Consider the following 27,118-nt stretch of genomic DNA (forward strand, 5'->3'; position numbering starts at 1 on the left):
GTAAAAATTCTGTTTTAACATTTTGAAAATTGTTGAATCAACTTCTTACTTGAAGAACGAATGAAAACAGATACGTAAATAAAAGCTGAAATTAATACATAAATCAATAAAATACAAAATAAATGTCTTTTAATGTCAACAAATCTGAGTGTATTTATGTCTGTATTTCTAAATGTCTTTATTATCTGTGTGTGTATGTTAATGGCGGCTATAACGTCACTGTGAAGCAGAACTGGTCAGCAGAGCAAACCAGTCAGGAAAGCCCGAAATAACCATGAAATAACTATACTTTAAATAAGTTATCTAGTCTAGTGTTTAAAACCGAGTGGAGATCATGTCTGTAGGGGCTGCAACTAACGATTATTTTCATTGTCCATCAATCTGCCATCATTTTTTCGATAGATCAACTCATTGTTTAGTCTATGAAATGTCAAAAAAAAAATCACAAATTCTCAGAGCTCCAGTGTGACATCTTCAAATCGGTGGGTTTTGTCCGACGAAAAGCCAAATGTTTTCACTTTACAAAGCACCAAATTCACACATTTGAGAAGCTGGAACCAACAAATGACAAAATGATTTGTCTAATCAATTATCATAATATTTGTCTGTTCAATGAAAAATCGTTTTAACTTGATCTTAAATCTTAAAAAAAAAGAACCCTAAATCAAATCTTAAATAATAATAAAATGAAAAAAAACAATAATTACTATGCTTTAAATCTATTTAAATTATAGTATTTAAACTAATTCATTAGAAATTAAGTCAAATGTTTATTATTTAGTTTCTGTAATTAGGCTACACTGGTTTGAAACCACGTCACTACGTTGTCACTGGTTGTCATGGTGACGTGCCACTATAAAAACCAAATTCCACTATTCCAACTTCATTCTGCACCTGAGCTGCTGACAGGAGCTGAAACTGTGACACCAAGTGGTGAATTGTTGACCTGTGAAAATAAGAAGTTGATAAACTGTGGAAAGCTGAGTAAGCAGCTGTTGAAGTGAGGAAAACATGGCTTCCTCTGGTTTACACCGAGAGAAACACCTGCTGACTTTAGGCATCCTCCGTGTGGATGAACGATATGGTAAAAGCAAGCAGGCCTCAATTAAACCATTAAACCTGCTGTACCCATGTTATTTAGGTGTAAATTTATTATACACGATGACATTCCATGAGTGTGCACTCGACAGTTCAAAAATATGTGAATATTCATGTAGTAAAATACATTTTTGGGGGGTACATAAGTGTCGTCGAGTTAACATTGAAAGTATAGGACAAAGATGGCGACTGGGCCATTTTTCATAAAATGCCAAAAGTTGTGTCTAATATGTGCGCCATGGAAACGACGTCAGGTATTGGAACTAGCTAGAGACTGACGTCTGACGTCAGTGTAACCTGCAGCCCCGCTTTTGTATGTGAATAATTGAGTTGAAATCCCTTAAAGCCCATAAATTCAAACCATTCAAACAAGTAGAAGTGCAACTTCATCCAAACCTAAATTGATATTATGAATTATTATTAAAGCATATGATACAGCCTGGTTGTCAGATCTGGCTTTTGATTTCCTTGGAGAGGAAAAGATCAGATCAGTGTTGTTGAATATCACAAAAGTTATATTCATAATTTATGTGCAGACCTGACTAGTTAGTTACAACTACAGAAGTGAAGCCTCTCAGTTTATAATATATATAATGATGATTTTTTACTTGAACATGGTAGCAGAATTGTGACCATATCCTTAGTCAAGTGCATTTACGGAAACAGTCTTACTTTATGCAACTGGCTCAGACTTTTTCTTCACTAACACAACAGTACAGGGACATTAGTGTTGAATATATGTGACTAAATGTGAGAAATGTAGCCAAATGGGACCTAGTTGGTCACTTAAGTCCCTCGTTATTGCCATATTGTGCCCATAAATCAGAGAGAGATATGAAATGAATGATGATTTGTAAGTTTATCACAATTTGACATGTGCTGCAGTTACAACTCGTCAGACACACACAATTTATACCTTAATCACTCAAGTCTCTAAACAGTAGGCTTCTTTAGTCCATGTGTTTGTAATGGTGCAAGAAAAATACATTTTTGCTTTAGGCTACTTAAGTTTTTCATTAAAATGCAGCTATTAAATGATTTCAGGCCTCACAGTGAAAGCAGCAGTTATATCTCTTAATCTGATTTTAAATGTCGTGTTAATAAAAGTATAGAAATGAAACAGACGTTGACAGTAACATTTTATTGTAAGTGGGGCTGATAGAAAATCTGAATCTGAATCTGGATTGAAAGCTGTTTAATGACAAGCTGACTAATGTGACTGTTTTCTTTTTTTCTTGTCCATGTAGCTAACCTGCCGAGGACAGGACCAATCCTTCAACTGTTTCTTACAAACCTAAGAAACCGACCTCTGAGAGCTGCGAACATCAAGTCGATGAGGGAGTCCATACTCAGCATGTATCACAGCCTCATCAGTGGTTCTAAGAGTTTCCCTGTAATTCCCTTCAAAGGATACCTGAGTTCAGTTCAGATGGTCACACCCTTTGTCCAGACTGAGCAGGAGCAGAGAGAGAACGACACGCCATCTCCTTTAACAGACGCACCAGCAGGTGTGATGGTGCCAGCTGCAGACTCCAGCTCTTCTCCTCCAACTATGATGACTCCAGTTCTTCCTGAGAGGACGGCGATGGCAGCCCTGAAGGCAGACCGTAGGAACTGTGTCCGCAACATGGATCTTGATGGCAGCACTTTCACCAGAGTCATCTCCACTGTTTACCGCTCCGATAGCACTGAGAGGGCCAACCGCTGGAGAGTGACCGACTACAGCACCGACGGCCACGTTCTGATGTCAGCGCTCTGTCAGTTTACCAAAAACTCGGCACAGTGTGCAAAGACTTCCGCACGGAGGAAGAGGAAGGTGACAGAGGAAGAGAGCAGCCTGTCTGCACCAAAGAAGCGCTTGAGACTGTGATTGGAAGACCTATGGGCTTCTATTGTACATTTGTATATAGTTTGTATATAGTTGGTTCATCACTGGTGTGGTACATAGGTCAGTGTTTGTGGTGCGTCTTGCACCGGTGCGTCCTGCACCTTTCTTTATTTCTTTGTGCTGGCCTGTGCATCCGACACAGTGGGAACTATGATTGATTGTATGAGCTCTCTTCAAAGAGGACTCAGGACATTTTGATTGTATTTTTTCCATGCAAGATGAGTTGGAAACTCATCCAGGATTTTCCTACACCTCTTGCCCAGTGTGTGTAGACGGGCACCAGTCCACCTGTGACCTTCAACAGCAAAAGCGGTTTAGATGGATTGGACAAGGAAGGACAAGTCAATAGGAGAATCCCAAGATGACAGGAACAGCAAGAGGCCAGTGAAGATATGAACCCACCACCTGCTTGTCTCCCAGTTAACTGGAGCAACCAGCAGTGGAAAGGGTGAAAACACTTGGCTGTGACATTCTGACCTGTGAAGGAAGATGGACTTAGCTTTTACACATCACCAAAAGTCAACAAATTGGTAAGTAATCCTTTACAAAAAATCTGCTTGTAGTGTGGTAGCCCCTTCTAAATACTACATATAAATGATATTACAAACATTTGAAGGTATTAACTGTTATCTTCCCTTATCTGCCATTTGTCTTTAAGAGAAAAGAGGCGACACGAGAAGAGACAAGAGAAGAGGATGCAACGCCCTGCACTACAAACCCTCATTTCAAATGACAAATATACATTTATTTGATTGTTGATTTCTGTTGTTCTGAGGTTAATAACTATTCTCCCTTATGTGCCATTTGTCTTTTAGAGAGAAGAGAGGAGTCGAGATGAGACGAGGAAACAAGGAGACAGTGTTTTGTGATTGTTCTCCTTCAAAAAGATAAATATGATTTTTTTTCTATGTCATTATCTTCTACAGATGAATAGTTCCTCTGGTTGCTGGAGTTGTTCATTAACTATTATTTCCCATTTTCTGCCATTTGTCTTTTAGAACGGAGAAGAAGAAACAAAAGACCAGATCAGACAAGCAGAGAGGAGAGGAGACAGCATGCATTGTGAACCTTCTCATATAAAAAGATAAATATACATTTATTCTATGTTTTTATCAGAATCAATATGTCTTCTGTTAATGTCATTGCTGAACTGTTATTCCCCTTATCTGCCTTTTGTCTTTTAGAGAGAGGAGAGCTAACAACACGAGGACTCAAGAAGACAAGTGGAGAGGAGATATCATGCATAATGAAACCTCTCATGAAAAAAGATAAATATAGCCTACATTTATTATCTCATACTCAGAATTTCTGTACTGATCAATAGTTCTTTTGTTGCTGAATTTATTAAGTGTTATTTTTCCTTGTCTGTCTACTTTTTTGTTGTTGTATAAAGTTACATAATTCTGTTCAGTAAGACCTCTGAAACTATGTCGAAAAAATATGCTTAGCTTCGAAAATTCCACCAAACAGTCATCATGTCTGGAGAGACTTTTTTTGCTAACTTCCTGTAAAGAGGCGAACTGAAAAGGCACACTATTTTAAGACACAACGACATCTAGTGGATTCTTTTTTTAGCATAAGATACCTAAACCGATTGGTAGAGATGCCTCAATCAAGAACATTAAAGGGTTAAAGCCACAAAGTTTTTGTTCTAGTGGTGATCTTAAAAGTTTCCAAACTACCAAATATAATAGACTAAATATTGAGTAAATGTGTATAAAATGATGCATAAGACAACTAGAATAGATAAAAAACATGGGGTCTTAGGTTTGTATATTTCCCTCAGTATAAACAACATATAGCTTGAGACAGACATACTGTACAATTCATATACTTTATGTGATCATACAGTGAGAGAATCTTTTTTCTTTTGGCTAAATCCATGATCCAAACATATACCAATGGCTAACTAAATATCAAAACACAACTTCTGACCTGCCATCAGTATCAAACTGACAGCACTTTCAATAGCTGGACTAACACTAGACAATAAATAAATGTTGGTACCGATTGTCACATCCTGCCTGGACTTTGTTTGGTTTTTGGACTTTTTGTGTTCTTTTGGGTTTCCGGAAGCTTAGAGTATTGTGTTTTTTGGTTTCCTGGTTTCCCTGTGTTTCCTCCTCCTGTGTTCCTGTGTTCCTTCCCTCACCTGCCCTGCAGCACCCTCGTTAGTCCTTCCCTGCTCTGTTTTCCCCACACCTGCCCTGTGTTAGCCTCATCAGCCCTGCCCTGCTCCCAGTGTTTCCCCAGCCAATTGGCTCCATCTGTTCACTCCCTTCTCCTGAGTTCTCCCCACCTGCACTTCATCTTCTCGTTAGTTCAGTTACTATTTAAGTCCTGTTTTTTTGTTCAGTCTTGGTTGGATCATTTGTTTTGTTTTGTCTGCTAGTTCTGTTCTTGACCATTGTAAGATTAAAGGAGAATTTCATCAATTCTTATCTTTCATCAAGGCTTATACTTTCAATTATGATTGGAAAAGATTTAAAAATGCAGCTTTTTAATCTATGACTCAAGCTTTTAAAACCTGTATAGAAATATCAATTCAGTGGTCAGTAAGTGCATTTACATTGTCATAATTAAATGAAAACCATGTTAAAATGACAGTTATTTAGCTTTATGTCTTACATTAATTAATAAATTGTTTTTCACTGTGATAAGACTTTCCAATACCACACTAAAATCATCTCACACACCTCACAGACACTGATTAAACTGTTGGGATCCTCCTTCAGGTAATATGGAAGTCCAAGCAAAGCAGCTGCTCTTCTCCTCTGGGTTGAAGTCTCAACACAAGAAAAACAACAGAAGACAAACTGTCACAACTGTAGCAATCAAACAGTAACATAGGCATGCTGCCTATGTTAGTTTTCATTATTGTATTAATATACACAATAATAATCTTTCATTGTAATCCCTTTATTTGTTACCTTTTGCAAGTTTGTGTGCTGCTGCGCATCCTGTGTGTGTAACAAGCAGAGTGTATGTTGTGCACCCGCCTGTGTAGGTGCATATTACTGTCCTGATAATGTGCCCTTAAAATAACAGTGAAACATCGCGCCATTGACTTTAGACCAGGTTTTTGTTGGTCAATAGTGCAATCGCTCTCTGCTGCCTCAAGATAGCAATGCACCAACAATGCGCCTGACCACACCTTACTTTTAGACCAACACGCCCATGGGCGCACTGATGGGCGCAAGTGCCATTGCTATTTTAACAATGTGGCGCTGGACGGGAAAATGACAACTGCGTCGCTCTTAAAATAGCAAAGAGACTTGCGCTGTGCTTAGTGCTGCTCTGCGCCGGGCGTAAGATAGGGCCCTTTATGCCCTTCCTCCTTCTCTCCCTTTTTCCTTCTGCCCCTCACAATTTTGTGATATTATATCCTTTCTGCTCCCTATAGAAAACACAGTGACAATACAGATTCAGCGGATCAGATTTGTTTACAATGTATGCCATGTACCAGGCACAACCAACCTAACCTGAAACCAAGTTTTTCTCAAACTAAATTTCCACAATTTATTCCAATTCCTGCAATGGCACATTGTTCCAGAGGATAAATTCTTCTTTTCTACTTTCAAGTTGCGGTGTGAAAGTAAGAAAAAAAAAAGTGATGACAAGTTGGTTTAAATATTGGTCCCAAGATGTAGCCTGTTGTTATTGTCTAGGTGGAGTATAATTTTGTTTTAATTACAAAGTAAATATACTTAAATGGTAAAAGTTAAAAAAAAGTAAAATATACTCAGAAAAATACACATCTACCAAGTTTAATCTTAACCACTAATAATTTATTTCTCTGCTATACTTCAGAGATAGAAAAAAATCTGTTCAGGGATATAAGTTATAACTGCTGTCGACCTACCTCTGACAACATCACATTCAGGATGTATTTGATCCTGTCAGAAGAAACCATGTTGCTGACTTCAGCAGAGAAGGTGTCACAGATGTCAAGGAAGTCTGACAGGTATTTCACAGTCCAGCTGGGTGTTATCATCAAAGATGACTGGGACCCACCATTCCTCAAAAGTTAAGTGTGGCTGCTCCTCACCAGAGACAATGGCCTGAAAAGTATGAATTAAATACACTCAAATATTAATAATTACTCAGTCCTGCTTCCCTCTCTGGGACAACAAGCCCACTTAGGTGGGACCGACCTTGTCCCAAACACCTCATTTTGTAGCCTACTCCATCAGTTCCAGTGACAGCAAGCAAGCAGAATTACCCCAAATGTGGCTCCCTCTCCACAGTGGACAAGTGTGGCTTTAATACTCATCAGTGTAACTCTCTTTAACTTACATCTAACATGTACTGTTGCAGTTTGCTGTGGAAAGTGATGTGGCTGATGCCAATTAGGCTATGGCTCACCGTTATATGATAGCCATTATACAGTGCTTTGGTATCAAAGTGTTTCCTCTGTTGTAGTATAGTATAGTACATTTAAGCATGATGGAGTGTCTAGCAGAAGAGACCAAGCCTTATATATGAAAGAAGCAGATTGCAACTATCACAACATTAACCTTATTGCAGTTTCTGTATAGAAACTGGCAATAGATTCAGCAAAAAAATTATATTGTTTAATTTGTGTTTTTGAGTACTCTTTCATATATTGCGTTTTATTACATTGTGATACATTATCAATGGATCAGGTTAAGTGTATGCTCCTAAATTTGGTCATTTGTCTTTAGCTACAAAGTTTTCGTAAATAGTGTTCTATAGGAAATGGAAAAGTAATATGATGTCAAAGGAGTTCAAGTTCATGACATTAACAGAAAGAGAGGCTTACCCTAAGTGTTTCATCAACACTGTTGTGGTCCACAATGAACTTAACAGGCTCTTCATTTCTTTTGTGCCTGGCTTCAACAGTTTCTGCTGCTTTGTCCTGAAGCAAAAGATGAGTTGAAATATTTCAGGTGAGATTATATAAGAAAACAGGACTAAACTGAACCAACTTTCTCATAACATTGTCACCACAGTCTTATGGAAGTCTTCTAATTGTGTTATGTCTTTCACATTTTAAGCAGTCCCGTAATGTAGGTGTGATAAGCAAACAAAGCTTTTAGCTTAAAAGTAAATTAAAACAAGGTTACTTATATCAGACTATAATTAATTTCCCGTTTCAATTTCTTGTCTGCAACACCAAAGACATGAATATTATAGTTATATATCTACTTATATGTAGAATTTTCATGTGCATCTAAGATTTACTTTTAGAAGTCAAGACTGTCTTATCCCATAATTAGTTGTCCATGCTTACCCTGACCATAACAATGTGGCCAACACGGAAGTTAGCCCAAGTTTTTTTTTTCTGATGGTCGTCTCTGTGATGACAGTGTCTCCTCTTCCAGGGTTATGACATTCTTCAAGGCCATCATAAAAATGCCAGCTTTTATCCATACCCAGTTTGTGGAATGCCACAAAGTGATTTGCAGCACCCAGGTGATATGTCACAGCTGCTGGCTGGTATTGTACAAAGATTGTGTTAAAAAAGTCAAACTGAAGAATAATAGGCCAGCTAAAATGAAATGTCAGACTCAACAGACTTTTAGAATAGTAGAACGCTGGAACCCTAACTGCTAAATCCTCATCACCCTTGATGGTGTTTTAAAAAGGTGCTGTCTGGATATTGCTTGGAATTGGTTCATTCAAGTTGTACAATATGGGTGATATTTTCCTGTAGCTTACAATTGTGTAAAGGCTTCACACAACTTAGGTGCAGAATGTTTAAAATGATGTGATAACATTTAATTAATGTTTCGATAGTCCAGGCCTGGTCACATATCAGTGATTCATCAAGGTCAGCGAAGGATATGGTCTTCAAACTTTGATAATTCATTAACAATGTAGATCTGTGGAACTGTTTGACTGTTACATTCTAGATTGAATTATCAGAAATATATGCATACTTTACACTTACAAGGAACCACTTTTAGCGACTCATTGGCCCACTTGTCAATATCAGTCTGCAAGTTACCAAAATCTGCACATCCTGACATAAAATGAAACATAATTTACAAAGACATGTACATGAACTTATATGACCAATCTCTATGATCGTCTTCTTATAACAAGACATTTTATTATCTGTAGAATAAATGAAACTATTGATTACAAGTACATTCATGTGCTTTAATAAATACATGCAATCATTTTCATTTGACAAAAAAGGGAAATACTTACAAGGTATCAACAGAGTTGTACCTCCTTTTTGCTACAGGGCAGGCTGCATTCAGGCATTTTTGTTCAATTTCGATTGTAAGTAGGAAGTCCAGTCTACAAGCAACCATGTCTTCCTCAGTCCCAAATGTATTCCACGACTGCCCTTTGAACCTTCCGATGGTGTTCAGCCACAGGAATTTCTCCTGTGACCACTCCCTCTCAAACAGCTCATGCACTTGAAGCAAAGTATCAATCCATGGGTCAAGATTTGCAGTTGTTTTTAGGTCACTCTCAATGCCTGGTCTCCTCTTTATTGCCAGATGCAGTGTGTACAAGAGGTTATCAACTGTACAAGTGTTTGTCATGGACACTGTTTGCTGGCCTATGGTTGCCTTTCCTTTCCAGTGTGGGTTTGGCAACTACTCCTTTTTCTGTGAGAGGTACTTTTGTGGTGTATTTTCATTAATTGTCATTGGTGTGCTTAAAGACAATATTAAGCTATGTAGATTGATTTTATAAATTTTATAAGCAATAAGTGCTAGTGTGTTAGAATCTTATTGATGATGTATTTGTAATCTCATGAATCACATTTAATCACGATATACGTATCGAAGCACGGTAAAAGAATCATAATCATACACTGGAGAAATTTGAGTGTGTTTGTATTACATGTCAATTTGCTTGGGTCTGCATTTAAGTCTTCACCTTTTTTAAAAATACACTCGGGAGAAGATCAAGAAATAAGGGTGTAAAATGACTAGAATAACTTATAAAAAAAATAAAGGCCAGAAGACAACTTGGCAATAATGGTGTAAAATGATCCCCAATACTCATATAAAAAATTGGACATAACCAGATAGAATTGAATATGCCAGTACATATCCACGACAGCTCAAAACCTGTCTTGAAGAGTTTTGACCAACAACGAGTGACGAAGATAAAATATAATGGTGTAATTGGCCAAAAATAAGGAGGATGGACGATAGGTGTGACCTATGCCGACCCAAGGGTATTAAAAACTATGCCCTGAAGGAAAAAACCTTCAGAGCGACCTGGTTCATCTTGTATGCACTAATTTGCTCTCCTTTATTGCCGGCATTAAAGAACACTTTGCTGCTTGGACCTCTGACTCCTGATTTTTTTATCATCAAAAAGCAGTTTTTGATCTGGTGTTTTCTTCAACCGTCTTCCATCGATTTGACACAACACTTGGACCTTTTTGGCTGGAGGAGGGTAGCTGAAATACTTTGACTTTCTCTTCCTCCATGTCTCCTCTTACGACAGGGGAAGCGTCTCTGGGTCCTGAGGTTGCTGTTTGTCTTTAGAGTTTTTCATTAGAGGCACCTGTTTTGCCATGTATGCCGTTCCCTTCAGTCTGCCAACAACTCATGGGTTAGCTGCAGAAAATCTCCTGCTCTTCCATGTAATTTGGATGCTAAGATGACTATTTTGGTCGTGCGGAACCAGTTCTCAACAATCTCGTTGCTGTCCTGGGTTTTGCCCAGACTTGCCATCAGAACACCTGTCCAAAGAGGAAGAGTACCTGCATAATGCAGAATCATGTCAACAAGTGACTCACAATAGTGAGGATTTGGCTGTCCTGCTCCCTCTGTGTCACCCTCCTTCCCTGCTTCCTCCTGTGCTTGCTTGACAACCCCTTCAAATGGAGCATAGAAAGGGGATGACTTTATGAGAGTTTTTTGCATGTGTTCAAAAACAGCCATTTTTTTGTCTTCATCTGCATTTTCGAACTCGATATTGCCTGTCCTCTGTGTCTGTATGGCATACTGCAGTGCTGAGAGATGCTCTTGACACCCTTCAGTGTCAGTCCTTGATAAAAAACATGCACCATACACTTTGCTATTGACAAGATCTGACCAAATGCTGTTGCATTTTGCAGGAGTGCAAAACACTACATAAAAAACTGTTGGTGTCCTTTTTGCATTGCATCTTGGACAACTTCATGCTTATCAACTTCAGCATGTGAGCAACAGAGGTAGATTATTGTCAGCTGCTGCTCTATGCACATCCGAAAGCAAAGCTTTACGTATTCCTGAACACTGATGATGTTTAATGCCTGAACTACTGCGTGGATCATGGCACAACTGAAATCAGTTTCAACTTTTTGGGGCTTAAAGTGTTTCTTAAACAGCTTGTAGTAGTCTCTACGCAGGCAAGTCAACCAGTGCAGGATTGTTGCAGTGATTTGATCAGATGTTAGCATTTCAGCCACAGATTTGGTTGTAGAGTGACATGGAATACAAAGCGCATAGTAGAGTGTTGATGGACTGGATGGGTGAGGTCTTGCAACTACACTGCCGGTGGCATCCAAATAGAGCAAACAACTTTTATTCTTTTGTAGATCTTGAAGAACATGAAGCTGGGACTCAGAATAGGAATGCACAACAAACGGAGACATCGCAATATACTGGATACTACTGTGCTTGATTTTGGAGCTAGGTTTTTCCAAATCCTGCTTTTGTTGCAGTTCAAAGCACTCCATGAACACATCCCTGTCCAAGCAATTTCGAAGATTCTTCTCACTTGATATCTTCTGAAGAACTGTGACAGACTTTACATCCTGAACATATCCTGCTAAAAGTTTATCTTCATATGCATTGGCCAGCTGCTTTGTGTGAACAAGCATGGGAGTAAATTCTCCAAGTTTTCCTTTAAGTTTGTGGCGATCAGGTTTCCGACAGTGTTGTGTGTGTTGTTCATCACAGCTATGCCAGACCTCTCCCTGGACTGTGACATGAACATTTATATCACCTTCTGTAATGTTAGGATCTTCAGCAATTGAGAGCAAATAGCTGGTACAGCCTATACCCCTCCAATAAGGCCGTTTAGCCTTTCGACTCTTAATACATTTTTTGTTTACAGCTATTTTATGGCTGATAATGTCAGTCCAACCTTTCTTCAACACTCTGTATCCTTCCCTATCGTCCGGTTTAATTGCAGACCATTCCTCCCTTGTCAGGTTTACACAAAACTGCTGGGAGCAAGGTAGTTCTCTTCCAAATGATAGCCTCCTCTTTATTTTGTCCTTTTGTGCAGAGTCTGTTGCCTTGTCATCCATGCTACAAGGTGGACAGTACCATGGGGATATGGCAGCAATGTCTTCCACACTTTTGTAGCCAACACAAACGGGATGAAACCAGTCCTTGCACAGGCCACACCGAGCATATGGCTCACTAGGATTATTGGGCTGTTTACAAACACAAAATAATGTATTCACCATCATCAACATTAACCCTAGTATCATTTTCACTGTTCCTACTCATAGCACTTTTTGCATCTTCATTCTATATATTATGTACAACTTCCTTCCCAGAATGAAATGTGTTGCATTCACAACTGTTCCTGGTCTGAGTGACGTCTTCAGCATCAACACTATCTGCGTTGTGGCATGTGTTTCTATACTCTCTTGTGATGCGACTTTCACTCTCTGTACTGTTTTCTAAGTACTGGAGTCCACTGTGGTCCCTTCTTGATCCATTTCTGTGTCAACTTGACCCGTTTCTTGGTGTCTCTCCCTAATCTCAGACCTTGTGTCTCTGTTCTCCTCATCCTCATTTTTTGGGGGTCTTTCCTCCAATGCTTTTTCCTCAGTGTCACTTTCCCTCTTATCATCATTATTCTCATTTTCAATCTTCTGAAAAGCACAGAGATTCTTTTTCTTCTGCCTCAACAGTGCTCTTGTTCTGATAAACTTTCTGTCACTGTACCATACAGTGTACAGGCACTTCTTTTTTTTTTTCTTTACAGACTTGTCATTAAATATTTTCTTTGCCAAGGTTTTCCACATGGGGCTGTTCCAAGAGATTTTTTTTTTAAGATTTCCAAAACCTGAGAGTTGAGCAACTATCTTGTCCTCTCCTCCTGCATCCATAAATCTGGACAGCCACGTCTTTGCCCTCTCCTTAACTTTTCCATTTTTAAAACCTGACAAATTGAAAAAATAAATTTATTTATATCGACTACTTACTGTAGAAAATAATGCTTACACCAAACTATTTGTTTTGAGATTTGACAGGTGTAAGTATAGTGGTTTTTGATCTGGACCTGGTCTAATGCGGTCTGGATGGGAGAAAAGCAGTGAAATTGCCCTTTTTTTGCATTTTCACAAATAGAGTAAAGGGTTTGAGATCATTAAGAAAAAATACTACAGTAAACATGAATAAAACTAAGTAAAGTAATGTAATCTGTGTATGCACAAAAAACGTGTAACACCAGTAACACCTTTACACACATACCGTAGTTTAGCTAACATATGTTAACAGTTAGTTACAGCTAAACATCACACAAGTAAAATTAGCCATAAACAATGTTTGGCTTTTTAAGTTACCAAAAACTGCTGCTGCAAGGTTTACTTTGACAACCCTGTGTAACATTCAAATAATTTACCTGTTCAAGTCTGAATTTAACAAGCATTTTGACAAAAACAAGCAGGGTAAAAGTTTGCTCTAACCTTGCTAGCTCTTCCTCCCAGATGAAAGTTTCTTGTGGCACATGGCGCTGTAGGAGGTGGACAGCCCTTGATGGCTGTGTGGGGTTTCGTTTGCATTTTTTCAGGGGCCGAATTACTCTGATTGAACTGATTAGTCAGGCACAGTTAAACTTGATATTTCAAGTACACCGAACATTTTAGTTGAACTAACTTAGGAAAATGAGCTGAGTTAGCTGAAACTTCAAATCCTTTTTTTTATTCTGATATCTTCGAGATGTTAAGTGGATGATAAAATCTCTGAGGATGGGACATTATTACATTATTTTTATTTTATAGGAAAGCAAAAATAGTTCTTGAACATTAACAACATTTGAACAAATGAACAATTTAAGGTGAAACCTACCAGTCTGTCTACAGATCGACAACAAATTAAAATCAATCAATAAATAAAAATCTATTTTGTTGGAGGGTAGGGAGTTTATGTCAGTGAAATCCGGGTTTTGCAGAAACGTCAGCATTGATGTTGTGTCTGTTTCCACTGTTGTATGTAGGATTATTTCCTTTGAGTGTATTAAATAGCTGTAGCCTGCCCATCACAGCAGAAACGATGTGCGTCTCCTTAAGCGCTCTGCACAATTTTACGCACCAGACACAGCAGCGGTAACCTCATTAATTTTTCATAATCATTAATTATGCCAACATAGCAACAGGATCAGTCAGGATAACTGTATTTTATTACACGCCAGAGAGGTAAGATGTCACTCAGATTTCAAGTTTATCCAGTCAAATCGTTTGGAATAAAATGACCAAATGAGTCCTAAGCTCCATCAGAGCTGTTGGGACTTTTCATTTGACTGTTTCCTCTGTAAAAAATTCTGTTTTAACATTTTGAAAATTGTTGTATCAACTTCTTATTTTGAAGTTATGTTTATGACAGAACATAAGTGCACTTGTGGAAGACGAAAAGTGACTAATGCTATCAATGAACAAATCAATACATATTTAAACAAATGCTGAAAATGAATGAATAAACAAATAATATTCAATATATAAACGAGTGAAAACAGATACGTGAATAAAAGCTGAAATTAATACATAAATCAATAAAATATCAAATAAATGTCTTTTTATGTCAACAAATATGAGTGTTTTTATTTCTGTATTTCTAAATATCTTTATTATCTGTGTGTGTATGTTAATAGCGGCTATAACTTCACTGTGAAGCAGAACTGGTCAGCAGAGCAAACCAGTCAGGAAAGCCCGAAATAATCATAAAATAGCTATACTTTAAATAAGTTATCTAGTCTAGTGTTTAAAACCGGGTGGAGATACTGTCCGTACTGTCTGCGACTAACGATTATTTTCATTGTCCATCTATTTAAATTATAGTATTTAAACTAATTCATTAGAAATTAAGTCAAATGTTTAGGCCTATTATTTAGTTTCTGTAATTACGATACACTCGTTTGAAGTTACGTCACGACGTCACTGGTTGTCATGGTGACGTGCCACTATAAAAACCAAATTCCACTATTCCAACTTCATTCTGCACCTGAACTGCTGACAGGAGCTGAAACTGTGACACCAAGTGGTGAATTGTTGACCTGTGAAAATAAGAAGTTGATAAACTGTGGAAAGCTGAGTAAGCAGCTGTTGAAGTGAGGAAAACATGGCCTCCTCTGGTTTACGCCGAGAGAAACACCTGCTGACTTTAGGCATCCTCCGTGTGGATGAACGATATGGTAAAAGCAAGCAGGCCTCAATTAAACCATTAAACCTGCTGTACACATATTATTTAGGTGTAAATTTATTATACACGATGACATTTCATGAGTGTGCACTTGACAGGTGAAAAATATGTGAATATTAATGTAATAAAATACATTTTTGGGGGGTACATAAGTGTCGTCGAGTTAACATTGAAAGTATAGGACAAAGATGGCGACTGGGCCATTTTTCATAAAATGCCAAAAGTTGTGTCTAATATGTGCGCCATGGAAACGACGTCAGGTATTGGAACTAGCTAGAGACTGACGTCTGACGTCAGTATAACCTGCAGCCCCGCTTTTGTATGTGAATAATTGAGCTGAAATCCCTTAAAGCCCATAAATTCAAACCATTCAAACATGTAGAAGTGCAACTTCATCCAAACCTAAATTGATATTATGAATTATTATTAAAGCATATGATACAGCCTGGTTGTCAGATCTGGCTTTTGATTTCCTTGGAGAGGAAAAGATCAGATCAGTGTTGCTGAATATCACAAAAGTTATATTCATAATTTATGTGCAGACCTGACTAGTTAGTTACAACTACAGAAGTGAAGCCTCTCAGTTTATAATATATATAATAATGATTTTTTACTTGAACATGGTAGCAGAATTGTGACCATATCCTTAGTCAAGTGCATTTACAGAAACAGTCTTACTTTATGCAACTGGCTCAGACTTTTTCTTCACTAACACAACAGTACAGAGACATTAGTGTTGAATATATGTGACTAAATGCGAGAAATGTAGCCAAATGGGACCTAGTTGGTCACTTAAGTCCCTCGTTATTGCCATATTGTGCCCATAAATCAGAGAGAGATATGAAATGAATGATGATTTGTAAGTTTATCACAATTTGACATGTGCTGCAGTTACAACTCGTCAGACACACACAACTTATACCTTAATCACTCAAGTCTCTAAACAGTAGGCTTCTTTAGTCCATGTGTTTGTAATGGTGCAAGAAAAATACATTTTTGCTTTAGGCTACTTAATGCAGCTAATAAATGATTTCAGGCCTAACAGTGAAAGCAGCAGTTATATCTCTTAATCTGATTTTAAATGTCGTGTTAATAAAAGTATAGAAATGAAACAGACGTTGACAGTAACATTTTATTGTAAGTGGGGCTGATAGAAAATCTGAATCTGAATCTGGATTGAAAGCTGTTTAATGACAAGCTGACTAATGTGACTGTTTTCTTTTTTTCTTGTCCATGTAGCTAACCTGCCGAGGACAGGACCAATCCTTCAACTGTTTCTTACAAACCTAAGAAACCGACCTCTGAGAGCTGCGAACATCAAGTCGATGAGGGAGTCCATACTCAGCATGTATCACAGCCTCATCAGTGGTTCTAAGAGTTTCCCTGTAATTCCCTTCAAAGGATACCTGAGTTCAGTTCAGATGGTCACACCCTTTGTCCAGACTGAGCAGGAGCAGAGAGAGAACGACACGCCATCTCCTTTAACAGACGCACCAGCAGGTGTGATGGTGCCAGCTGCAGACTCCAGCTCTTCTCCTCCAACTATGATGACTCCAGTTCTTCCTGAGAGGACGGCAATGGCAGCCCTGAAGGCAGACCGTAGGAACTGTGTCCATAACATGGATCTTGATGGTAGCACTTTCACCAGAGTCATCTCCACTGTTTACCGCTCCGATAGCACTGAGAGGGCCAACCGCTGGAGAGTGACCGACTACAGCACCGACGGCCACGTTCTGATGTCAGCGCTCTGTCAGTTTACCAAAAACTCGGCACAGTGTGCAAAGACTTCCGCACGGAGGAAGAGGAAGGTGACAGAGGAAGAGAGCAGCCTGTCTGCACCAAAGAAGCGCTTGAGACTGTGAAGACCTATGGGCTTCTATTGTACATTTGTATATAGTTTGTATATAGTTGGTTCATCACTGGTGTGGTACATAGGTCAGTGTTTGTGGTGCGTCTTGCACCGGTGCGTCCTGCACCTTTCTTTATTTCTTTGTGCTGGCCTGTGCATCCGACACAGTGGGAACTATGATTGATTGTATGAGCTCTCTTCAAAGAGGACTCAGGACATTTTGATTGTATTTTTTCCATGCAAGATGAGTTGGAAACTCATCCAGGATTTTCCTACACCTCTTGCCCAGCGTGTGTAGACGGGCACCAGTCCACCTGTGACCTTCAACAGCAAAAGCGGTTTAGATGGATTTCCTTCTTGTCCTCTAAAGCCATTAATATCCTTGGATGTGTTTTCTGGAACCAGAAATACATTCCACTTTATATAATGGGGCTGACTCCTCACCAGTTAAAATCAAGCTTCAAATTTAAGCCTAAACTGGGAATGAGAAGGCCAGTCACAACGGGGATTATTATGGCTGTAGGGACAGTGACAAAACTGGCAACGCTGCTGTTATCCACCAAAACAGGCAGGTGGACAAGGAAGGACAAGTCAATAGGAGAATCCCAAGATGACAGGAACAGCAAGAGGCCAGTGAAGATATGAACCCACCACCTGCTTCTCTCCCAGTTAACTGGAGCAACCAGCAGTGGAAAGGGTGAAAACACTTGGCTGTGACATTCTGACCTGTGAATGAAGATGGACTTTGCTTTTACACATCACCAAAAGTCAACAAATTGGTAAGTAATCCTTTACAAAAAATCTGCTTGTAGTGTGGTAGCCCCTTCTAAATACTACATATAAATGATATTACAAACATTTGAAGGTATTAACTGTTATCTTCCCTTATCTGCCAGTTGTCTTTAAGAGAAAAGAGGCGAGACGAGAAGAGACAAGAGAAGAGGATGCAACGCCCTGCACTACAAACCCTCATTTCAAATGACAAATATACATTTATTTGATTGTTGATTTCTGTTGTTCTGAGGTTAGTAACTATTCTCCCTTATGTGCCATTTGTCTTTTAGAGAGAAGAGAGGAGTCGAGATGAGACGAGGAAACAAGGAGACAGTGTTTTGTGATCGTTCTCCTTCAAAAAGATAAATATGATTTTTTTTCTATGTCATTATCTTCTACAGATGAATAGTTCCTCTGGTTGCTGGAGTTGTTCATTAACTATTATTTCCCATTTTCTGCCATTTGTCTTTTAGAACGGAGAAGAAGAAACAAAAGACCGGATCAGACTGGCAGAGAGGAGAGGAGACAGCATGCATTGTGAACCTTCTCATATAAAAAGATAAATATACATTTATTCTATGTTTTAATCAGAATTTCTATACCAATCAATATGTCTTCTGTTAATGTCATTGCTGAACTGTTATTCCCCTTATCTGCCTTTTGTCTTTTAGAGAGAGGAGAGCTAACAACACGAGGACTCAAGAAGAAGACAAGTGGAGAGGAGATATCATGCATAGTGAAACATCTCATGAAAAAAGATAAATATACATTTATTATCTCATTTTCAGAATTTCTGTACTGATAAATAGTTCTTTTGTTGCTGAATTTATTAAGTGTTATTTTTCCTTGTCTGTCATTTGTCTTTTAGAGAGAGGAGAGGGAGACATGAGGATGAAACAAGTCAAAGACCAGATGAGACAAGCGGCAAAGAGAGGAGACACCGTGCATTGTGAACCCTCTTATTTAAAAAGATAAATAAACATGTATTCTATGTTTTTATCAGAGTTTCTATACTGATCAGTAGTTATTCTGTTTATCTAACTGTTGAAGTTATTTTCACTTTATCTGACATTTGTCCTTTAGAAAGAGAAGAAGAAAGGAGTCGACACGAGACGAGTCGAGGGGAGAGGAAAACATCATGTGCTGCAATCTCTCTCATTTGAAAAGATAAATATACATTTTTCTGTTAATATTTATCACAATTCATATGCAGATGAATAGTTCTTCTCATTGTTTATTAGCTATTATCTCCCTTTTTCTGTCATTTGTCTTTTAAGGAGAGGAGAGGAAACAAAGACCAGACGAGATGAGATGAGGCAGCAGCTCTGTGAACCCTCTCATTTAAAAAGATAAATAGACATTTATTCTATATTCTTATCTGAACTACCATACTGATCAATACTCCATGTGTTCACCAGGGTTGCTGAAGTTATTAACTGTTATTCTCTCTGTCTATCTTCTTCCCCAGATGTCCTCATCACAGACAGTCTGCCATCATCCAGAGATCCAAGTGGAAAAGTCTCCACAAAGTCTGCAACTTTGCACAGTGTTACAGAAACACATGTCATGTTTTCCCTAAAGCCTGATATTTCATCCACAAAGAGTTCTTTAAACTGCTTTGGGTAGATCTTTGTTTAGGACAACAATAACATTGTTTCTTTTTTAAATTATTATATTATTTAAAATGATCAAGGAAAAATAATTTCATAAATCTAACCTTCTAACGAGTTCTGTCTGTGTAGCCACATGATGAACATTGACGCACAAATGATACAGAAAATAGCTGCTACTTAAATAAATGAATTGTTGGCTTTAGTCTCTCCAGGGATTTGTTGTTAATAAAAAGCTAAAATATCTTTTAAAACCTTGTTTCTTTCCTTTACAGGTTATTTTTTGTAGTAACTGATAACTAGCTTCTGAATTATGAATGCATCCTTTGAATGAAGATTTGTGTCACACCTGCTCTTTGTCTTTAATAAACTAGTTTTCAGATAAGTTACACGTGTTTGTGTTGATACGCAGACTTTTCAGCACTCATGGAGAAAACTGACTACATTGTACTGTACAGTGGTGTTATATAAAACCAATAATCAGGATCATCTCGGTAATCACATATTACAATATTCAAGGTTAAAGATACAACTCAGTATCACATACAAAGTTACAAACAGTATGGTAGAACAGTATTTTTTATAAGGGGTTCAATGGGGAATTATTGTCAAATCAATAATTTCTATTTGCAACACTGCAACATGTCTGAGTGATTTAGTGGGTTTAAACAGTAGAAGTCTAGCAGAGTCACAAAAGTATTTCGTGCTTTCAGAAGTCAGTGTTATGTTTCAATACAAGTTATCTTTGTCAAAATGGATGTAATATAACAGATCATAATCTGGATTTACCTCTGCATCATACAGTCCAAAACATGTAGTAAATGACTTGTCATACATTTTAAAATGTTACCTTCCCATTTTTACATTTTTCTCTTAAAAAATAAGAAAATCCTGCAGAGCCAAACAATTTGCAGCTACAGTACAAGACCACCATCTGGTGAAATTTACGAGCCAAAACAGGTCACTCACTAAAAATCCAAGACAGGACATAGTCACCAAGAGACACACGTCCTTAAATTTTGCTTCCATCTCCACAAATGAGTTGAATACAATAATTTGTGGTGCTAACAGGATTAAAAAAAAATCAACAGCAACATCTCTTTCCAGAAACCAGTGCCAAGCACAGAAGAGGTCAAAGATTAATCAACAATTTCCATGGAAATATAAAGTAACAGTCCATATAAAAACTGTCCTCAGTGATATTCACCTCACTATTGCATTGGGGTGGAGTGACGGATCTCAAAACCTGGACAATACTGGACGAGACTAATTGAAAATCTTTAATATACATGGTTTGGACAATATATTTTGAAATGTACTTGTTAATTTGAAAGAAATGTATTCAGTTAAATGGTATTCAGTATAATTAAGCATGCAGCATTTTAAGATGATGCTGTATGCAGTCCTGATGTGCAGGTACAGTATGTTCCTCTCAGTGCTCAGCTCTGCTCAACGACCTGTTTTGAGCATCTCTTCAAACAACACTGGTGTATGCAATCAGAGTTAGCAAATTCAGGGATGACCACATATCATCTAAATGTAGATTACATTCATTATCAACCCACATGCTTTCACTGAACTCTCTTTTTCTTTCTCTCATCAACTCTCTCCTTCCTATCTCACATCAATTCTCTGTGCAGTCCTCCAATCTTTTATTAATTCTGCCCTCATCCCTCTCTACCATCTGTCCCTGCTCAATAATCACTTGAACAATGACTGTTAATGAGAGAAAAAAAATCACTCCTAAACAGAGACCATGAGTAATTTGTAGATGCTTGTTTGGTTTTTCATATGTGTCATCTGTTTGTTGTTGTGTGACAGTGTAGCATTTGTAATTTTTGTTTACCAGGATGTCACTTTTTTCACAGATCACAGGGAGATGTAATCTCACAGCAGCAACTCTAATTGGCAAAGGCTTGTGTGTGTGTTCTGAGAGTGCATATGTAAGTGTGTCTGAGTACTATCTCATAACTTTGTAGCACCACTGGTCAGCAGCAAGATGTCAGTGGAAGTCACTTGTTTCTTATCAGTCACAGGGGCAGATACATTCCTAACCCCTACTGCTGCTTTCCCACAACCACACACACCTTGAAAAAGACATGCACTTAAATTTGAAACACATCCAAATGCATACTCATACACATCTTTCACCTTTCAGCTATGTTTCATCCTTCAACAATCTATTTTACTTTTAGAAAATATCAGATTTTTTGATTTCTCCCTGTGTGGTGGTTTCCCCACAGTGCTGACTTCCTGGCCGGCTCTTTGATATTCTGTTGTTCCAGGCTGAATTGGAAATTAGCAGCCAATGCCAGAGTCCTTTGGCAGAAATGTTGTGGCAAGAGATGAGCGGGAGTGAAAGAGCCAAAGAGAGAAACCAAAAATAATGGAGGAAAAAGATGCAAAAAATGCACAAAAATTATTATTTTTTTAAAGCCAGCAGGATATGATGGGAGATTTAATTGTCAGATCAGACTTAGAGACAAGACAAAAATGAAATAAACAAACATCTAACATAGTATATGGCATTCATAACCATGACTATGACATGATTTTTATGTAAGATGCAACCTATTTAACTCTATATGAATAAGACTGATATCATTCTATGTTTTTATCGAAAAATCGATAAAAATCGATAAAGACAAAAATCACTCTTTTACTATCTGACTTCCCTGTCTGTAGCACAATGTAGCCTATTTGTTCCTAATACATAATTATTTAAAAACCTTTTAAGGCTTTTTAAAAATGTTTTGGACATTTTCTTCCTTCATTATATAGAGTGAAGTAGACAGATGACAGAAATTGATGCAATTTCATGGTCAGTGTCAGAAACAGCCTTGGTTTTAGTTTTTGGTAGTTTTAAATAAATGTAAATTAAGCAAATAGTGCTTTTGTTGAGGGACTTTTTTTTTTTTAGCTGCAGATGAGGTGCGGGGGTATAGCAGCATTATGGTATGGGATTAACTTAAAATAAACTACACTACCCATGTTCAATAAAGCAACATATAGTGTGGCTCACTGATGTGTTTCTGTAATAGTTTTTGGACAACAGTGGAGGTCTAGTACAGAGGAATAGGCTCTGTCAGGCTTTGACTACGCAGACATTACCTAACAGTAGGAAAAATATAGAATATCACCAGCCTTATCCTTTAATGCCTCATTGTCTTTGCCACTTCAGGAAAACATAAATTGATTACCTTTAATTAGATTGATTTGATTTAATTTACATAAAGAAGTAATTTTAAAACCGAGTGATTTAATCTGTCAGGGGTCATGTAATAAGCTTTGGATGAAATTTAATGAATCATTTCACATTAATAATCCATTAATCACATTGCAATCCATGCACAAAAGGTATTAAAAATTCCTTAGTGCCACAATTAATCAACTCATGAATGCAAACCTAAAAACACATAATACTAACCCCAGTCTTTTATGATATAGAGAATGAGGTTTACCTCATTGTGTGGTCTGTCTGAACAGGAGGAGTCAAAACCAAGCTAAAGCCTCAAATGATGGAGATCGAGGTGCAATTGCTATTAGAAAGGGAAAGAGCAGGCATGCTCCCAAAATTTGGGTGCTAATACTGTCCAAAAATGACTTACATGAGATATATAACATATTAGAACTGATATTACTTGAAAATAGAATTATTTGTATATGTTGCAATATATTGTCCTTTCAAAACCTGTTTCTTTGACCTAAAATCAATCATAAGGCTTATGCTGGTGAATGAGTGTTAAAATAATTCAAAATTATTTACTTTTTTACATCATTAAAATTGTGAACACAATTTTACATGCAAGGAACAACAAGCACAACACTACAAAACATAATAATGCCGGATTCATTTACATCCACAGAAAACACATTAAACTATATGAGTGAACACTCATTTAATAGAGCACTAAATAAGATATTTAGTTCCCCATTGAGTAGAATGAACATCATATATCTGCTGTGAGGTTGATGGTATTGGCTGTCAGTTCCAACAACTGATCAATCACTGTAACAGTCATTTAAGGCACTGAGAGATTGGACTTTTAAAACTCACTCTCCAGCTCGTAGCCCGCTGGGATAAAACGCCCCTGTCTATTTGAATTTTAGGCATTGCAAGTGGGGATCATCAACAGACATCTGTCCATGTTATTACACATCCTAATGGTGCCAATACAAGTGAATGGAATTCACAAACAATAGAACAACACATTAAATATTTCTTAATTGTATAAATATGCCTCCTTTGACACTGTTAAAGTGTCAGGTAATCTCATGCATTAAAACCACAAGATATACTTAACCTTGGGTGAGCTGAGAATCCATATAATTGCAAGCAGCCCTCACATCGTGCTGGGCCTTTTCTAGATTGATAGATTATTAGATTGTTCATTTGACAATCATAAAACACACATAATACTGCTTCACCTGGAGACAATTATCACATATACTTACAAACTGTCGAGGATTAAATTACACAATAAAGCCCACAGGCTTATTTCCATTGTGATCTATTGTTGGGGGCAAGGTGCCAAATACAATATCCATTTAAATAACAACAGAAATAACATAAACAAACAACTCTGAGTTAATTTGTGCAAGGACCAAAGTCCCTATTCTGAGAGACTATTTGCTACTCATTGCTTCACCTCCTGCTTAAAATTCCTCTCTGCTTCAGTGAGTTTCAGTGATACTGGAAGTTTATTCCATTCAGTTGCAGCTGGGTATAAAAAGGTATTTTAGCCCATTGAACTCCTGAATCTAAATCTTGGGATTATCTCTGAGGTGGTTAAAGTAGTTTGACAGATATTTGGAGACGTCATTATGAACAAATTTATGGGTACGTCTCAATTTGATTTGTGTGACGCTTTTTTTTCAACTAGAAGCCAATTAAGTTGTCGAAAATATGCTGAATCAAGATGTGTACGGGGGGTAACTTTAACACAACCCTGATTAACTTGTCTTGGATAGTATATAGTTTATTTTTGATGCACTGTGGTGTACTATTAAACCAGGAGGTGGCAGCATAGTCAAAGTGGCATTGAACTAATGCTCCAGCTAATGTCTTTAGTATTAATCTATCCAACAACCCTATTTTTCTTGCCAAGAATTTTGTCTTTTGTCAGTGAGGGTTTTCATAGAAATGGCCTCCCCTGATAGATGTTTATGTACATCCTAAATAGTTCACTGTATCCTTAGCTATAATAACAGTCTCTCATACCTTTACATTCATCTCTGTGGTCCAAAAAGAATGGGCTCTGTTTTCCTTAGGTGAAGAGACAGCTTGTTATCAGACAGCCAAGTCCCAAACTTTTGAAGCTCCCCACTCAAAGACTTTTCCACACTTGTTAAATCTTTATGAGACACAGAAATAGCTGAATCATGCACATAGAGAAAAAGGTCAGGTGAACAGCCATCTTTCATGTCATTAATATATAATTAAAAAAAAAAAATGGCCCTAGGACACTCCATTGAGGGAACCCACAACTGATAGATTCAGCTTTGGAAAATGTCCCATTGACATCAACAATCTGTGTCCTTCTAGAGAGGTAAGAACTGACCCATTTTATGGTCAACTTGCTAAACCCCATGGCCTTTAGCTTAAACAGCAGGATACCATGATCTACAGTATCAAAGGCCTTTTGAAGGTCTAACATGACCATTCCACAGAAATTGCCAGCATCAACCTCCTTTCTGATGCAGTCTGTTAAATAAATAAAGGGCAGACTCTGGTGGAATGGGTTTTTCTGAAACCTGACCTTAGTACAAATAATATGTTGTGACTCAATAAATATGTATTTATCTGTTCATGTATTATCTTTTCAATGACCTTGGAAAGAACACTTAAAATTGAAACTGGTCTATAATCTCCTTTCTCAAACAAATACCTTTCTTATAGAGAGGAATGACTCTTGCACTCTTGACATCTGAGGGTACCTTCCCTTCTTCTGTAGAGAGATTAATTAAATGGGCTACAGCAGTTGTAATACACTCTGCTGCATCCTTTAGGAACCTGGCAGATATATTATCTAAACTTGTTGCTTTATTGTAATTCAATTCATTCAGGCTCATTCAGGACTGTATTCTCTGTTACTCTGTTAAAAGAAAACTAGTCAGCTTGAAGTCCTTGTTGAGAATAAAAGCTCTACCTGCTTTTCTCCATGAAGACCTGAACGACAAGGGAGATCCTTTACCAGGCTGTTTGCAACTGATGTAAAGTATGAGTTCAAACATTCCTCCACTTCACTTTTAACTGATGTAACAAGCATTAATATCCAGATTATAGTTTTTACTTTGGTTTTTAGTCATTTGCTATATCCTAACTCTTTTAGAGATTTCCACAGCTTGCGTGAGTCGTTTCCTCTTAAATTTGTGTGAAACCAAACTCAATGCCCCTTTTATGGGCCTAAAAGATGAGTAGATTAGAAAATGTTTTCATCACCAGAACGTCTCATGAGATGGGTCACTAAAAGAAAACTCCAAACCTCTACATGTAGTGAGGATTTCTTTTATTAGGATGATGCAATTCACTTGACATTAGACAGTATACTGTATGTGCCAGTGAGTCATTGTGAACTAAAATATACTGTATGTCTACCAATCTGTTTCTCTATTTCTGTTACAGAACTATAAACAACTACTGTTTATGAAGAATTTGTTTGACTGGTGTTTTTGACTGGTATCATATATAAACATATGCTATCACCATCATCATCATCATCTGAAATCAAATTAGGGTGGAAACAGGCATGGATCTATGGAGAACAAGTTGATTCGAGAGAGCTTTACAGGATCACATAAACTTCCTAATTCCGATTATAACAACAAATATATTAAATACAGTAGCCTACTGTATATTTTAGCTGAATCCCAGCTTGAAGGTTAAATTCCAAACAACACAGGCACAAAAACTTGACCAAAGATTAAAAATGAATGTATCTTTAATTGAATGGCATGAGAGATGCAAAAAGCTGGAAATGACCGTAGAGGTTAGAAGTGCATGTTATGTACGTTAGAGGTTTTTTCTCAGTGCATTAGCACTGTAACATTACTCACTGTTGAGCATCTGCCTCCTCATTCTGGCATTTGATTTTAGACACTTATGGCAGGGGTCTATTGTCTCATTGTGAAGCAGAACATACTTTATGTAAACAGCAGATGGTGTGCTTATTTTGAACATGAGCCTGAGCTCCCAAGAAAAATGACAGTATAGGTCTTAAGTTCAGTAGCCAAAAATGACCTATAGTTAAGTTTGTGTGACAGACGCCATCTAGTTGTCATAGTAATTATGACCCTGAGAAGTGACGCAGTTCAGATGACGTCTCTATAAGGTGACAAATTTCCATATTTGGAGGTGGTGGGTTGGGTAGATGGTTAAATAGATAGATGGCAAAAAGTGGACTTTGCTGTGACTATTATGTTTCCAACCACGAGTCAGAACGGTTTTTTAAAAACTGTAACTACGATTATTGTGGTGTTTGTTGCCATGACAACAAAGGTTGCTTAACTTTAAGGAAGTAGTAACTTTAACCCACATCACATT

At 37.7% G+C, this 27,118-nt stretch overlaps 2 protein-coding genes and 1 long non-coding RNA gene across 11 annotated transcripts; 2 read left to right on the top strand and 1 right to left on the bottom strand.

Moving 5' to 3' along the window:
- Positions 1-713: 713 nt before the first annotated feature.
- LOC137185096 (uncharacterized) lies at positions 714-5,002 on the top strand. 3 transcript variants are annotated; one of them, XR_010928753.1, is made up of 3 exons: positions 714-1,084; positions 2,346-4,048; positions 4,171-5,002. XR_010928753.1 is itself a non-coding variant. In XM_067593346.1 (2 exons), exons 1-2 carry the CDS (start codon positions 1,012-1,014, stop codon positions 2,966-2,968), a joined length of 696 nt encoding a protein of 231 aa, XP_067449447.1. In that variant the 5' UTR covers positions 714-1,011; the 3' UTR covers positions 2,969-5,002. The 3 variants fall into 3 exon arrangements, 1 of the variants encoding a protein (XP_067449447.1); XR_010928752.1 differs by having other exon boundaries at positions 2,346-3,516; positions 3,645-5,002; XM_067593346.1 differs by having other exon boundaries at positions 2,346-5,002.
- On the bottom strand, positions 1,945-13,917 carry LOC137185108 (uncharacterized). Of its 5 annotated transcripts, none has more exons than XR_010928759.1 (7): positions 13,614-13,917; positions 9,164-13,087; positions 8,241-8,972; positions 7,770-7,865; positions 6,849-7,047; positions 5,683-6,383; positions 1,945-3,463 (listed from the first exon to the last, which is right to left on the bottom strand). It is a non-coding gene; the product is annotated as an uncharacterized lncRNA (long non-coding RNA). The 5 variants fall into 5 exon arrangements; XR_010928762.1 differs by having other exon boundaries at positions 5,683-5,772; positions 13,614-13,916; XR_010928761.1 differs by having other exon boundaries at positions 1,945-6,383; positions 8,241-8,439; positions 8,890-8,972; positions 13,614-13,915.
- Positions 13,918-15,120: 1,203 nt separating this feature from the next.
- On the top strand, positions 15,121-19,964 carry LOC137185117 (uncharacterized). Of its 3 annotated transcripts, none has more exons than XM_067593388.1 (5): positions 15,121-15,334; positions 16,582-17,970; positions 18,088-18,502; positions 18,637-18,948; positions 19,049-19,964. In XM_067593388.1, the coding sequence occupies exons 1-2, from the start codon at positions 15,262-15,264 to the stop codon at positions 17,202-17,204; spliced, it is 696 nt and encodes a 231-aa protein (XP_067449489.1). In that variant the 5' UTR covers positions 15,121-15,261; the 3' UTR covers positions 17,205-17,970; positions 18,088-18,502; positions 18,637-18,948; positions 19,049-19,964. The 3 variants fall into 3 exon arrangements, with proteins under 3 accessions (XP_067449489.1, XP_067449508.1, XP_067449498.1); XM_067593407.1 differs by having other exon boundaries at positions 18,637-18,914; XM_067593397.1 differs by having other exon boundaries at positions 18,099-18,502.
- The last annotated feature ends 7,154 nt before the right edge of the window (positions 19,965-27,118 follow it).

Source organism: Thunnus thynnus, chromosome 1 (genome assembly GCF_963924715.1).
Source record: "Thunnus thynnus chromosome 1, fThuThy2.1, whole genome shotgun sequence".
NCBI classification, from domain to species: domain Eukaryota; kingdom Metazoa; phylum Chordata; class Actinopteri; order Scombriformes; family Scombridae; genus Thunnus; species Thunnus thynnus.

Excerpts from the sequence above, each read along its gene's own strand:
- LOC137185096 (XM_067593346.1), top strand. The coding sequence starts at position 1,012 with ATGGCTTCCTCTGGTTTACACCGAGAGAAACACCTGCTGACTTTAGGC. Across the intron at positions 1,085-2,345 it reads CCGTGTGGATGAACGATATG|CTAACCTGCCGAGGACAGGA; the intron begins GTAAAAGCAAGC and ends TTGTCCATGTAG.
- LOC137185117 (XM_067593388.1), top strand. The coding sequence starts at position 15,262 with ATGGCCTCCTCTGGTTTACGCCGAGAGAAACACCTGCTGACTTTAGGC. Across the intron at positions 15,335-16,581 it reads CCGTGTGGATGAACGATATG|CTAACCTGCCGAGGACAGGA; the intron begins GTAAAAGCAAGC and ends TTGTCCATGTAG.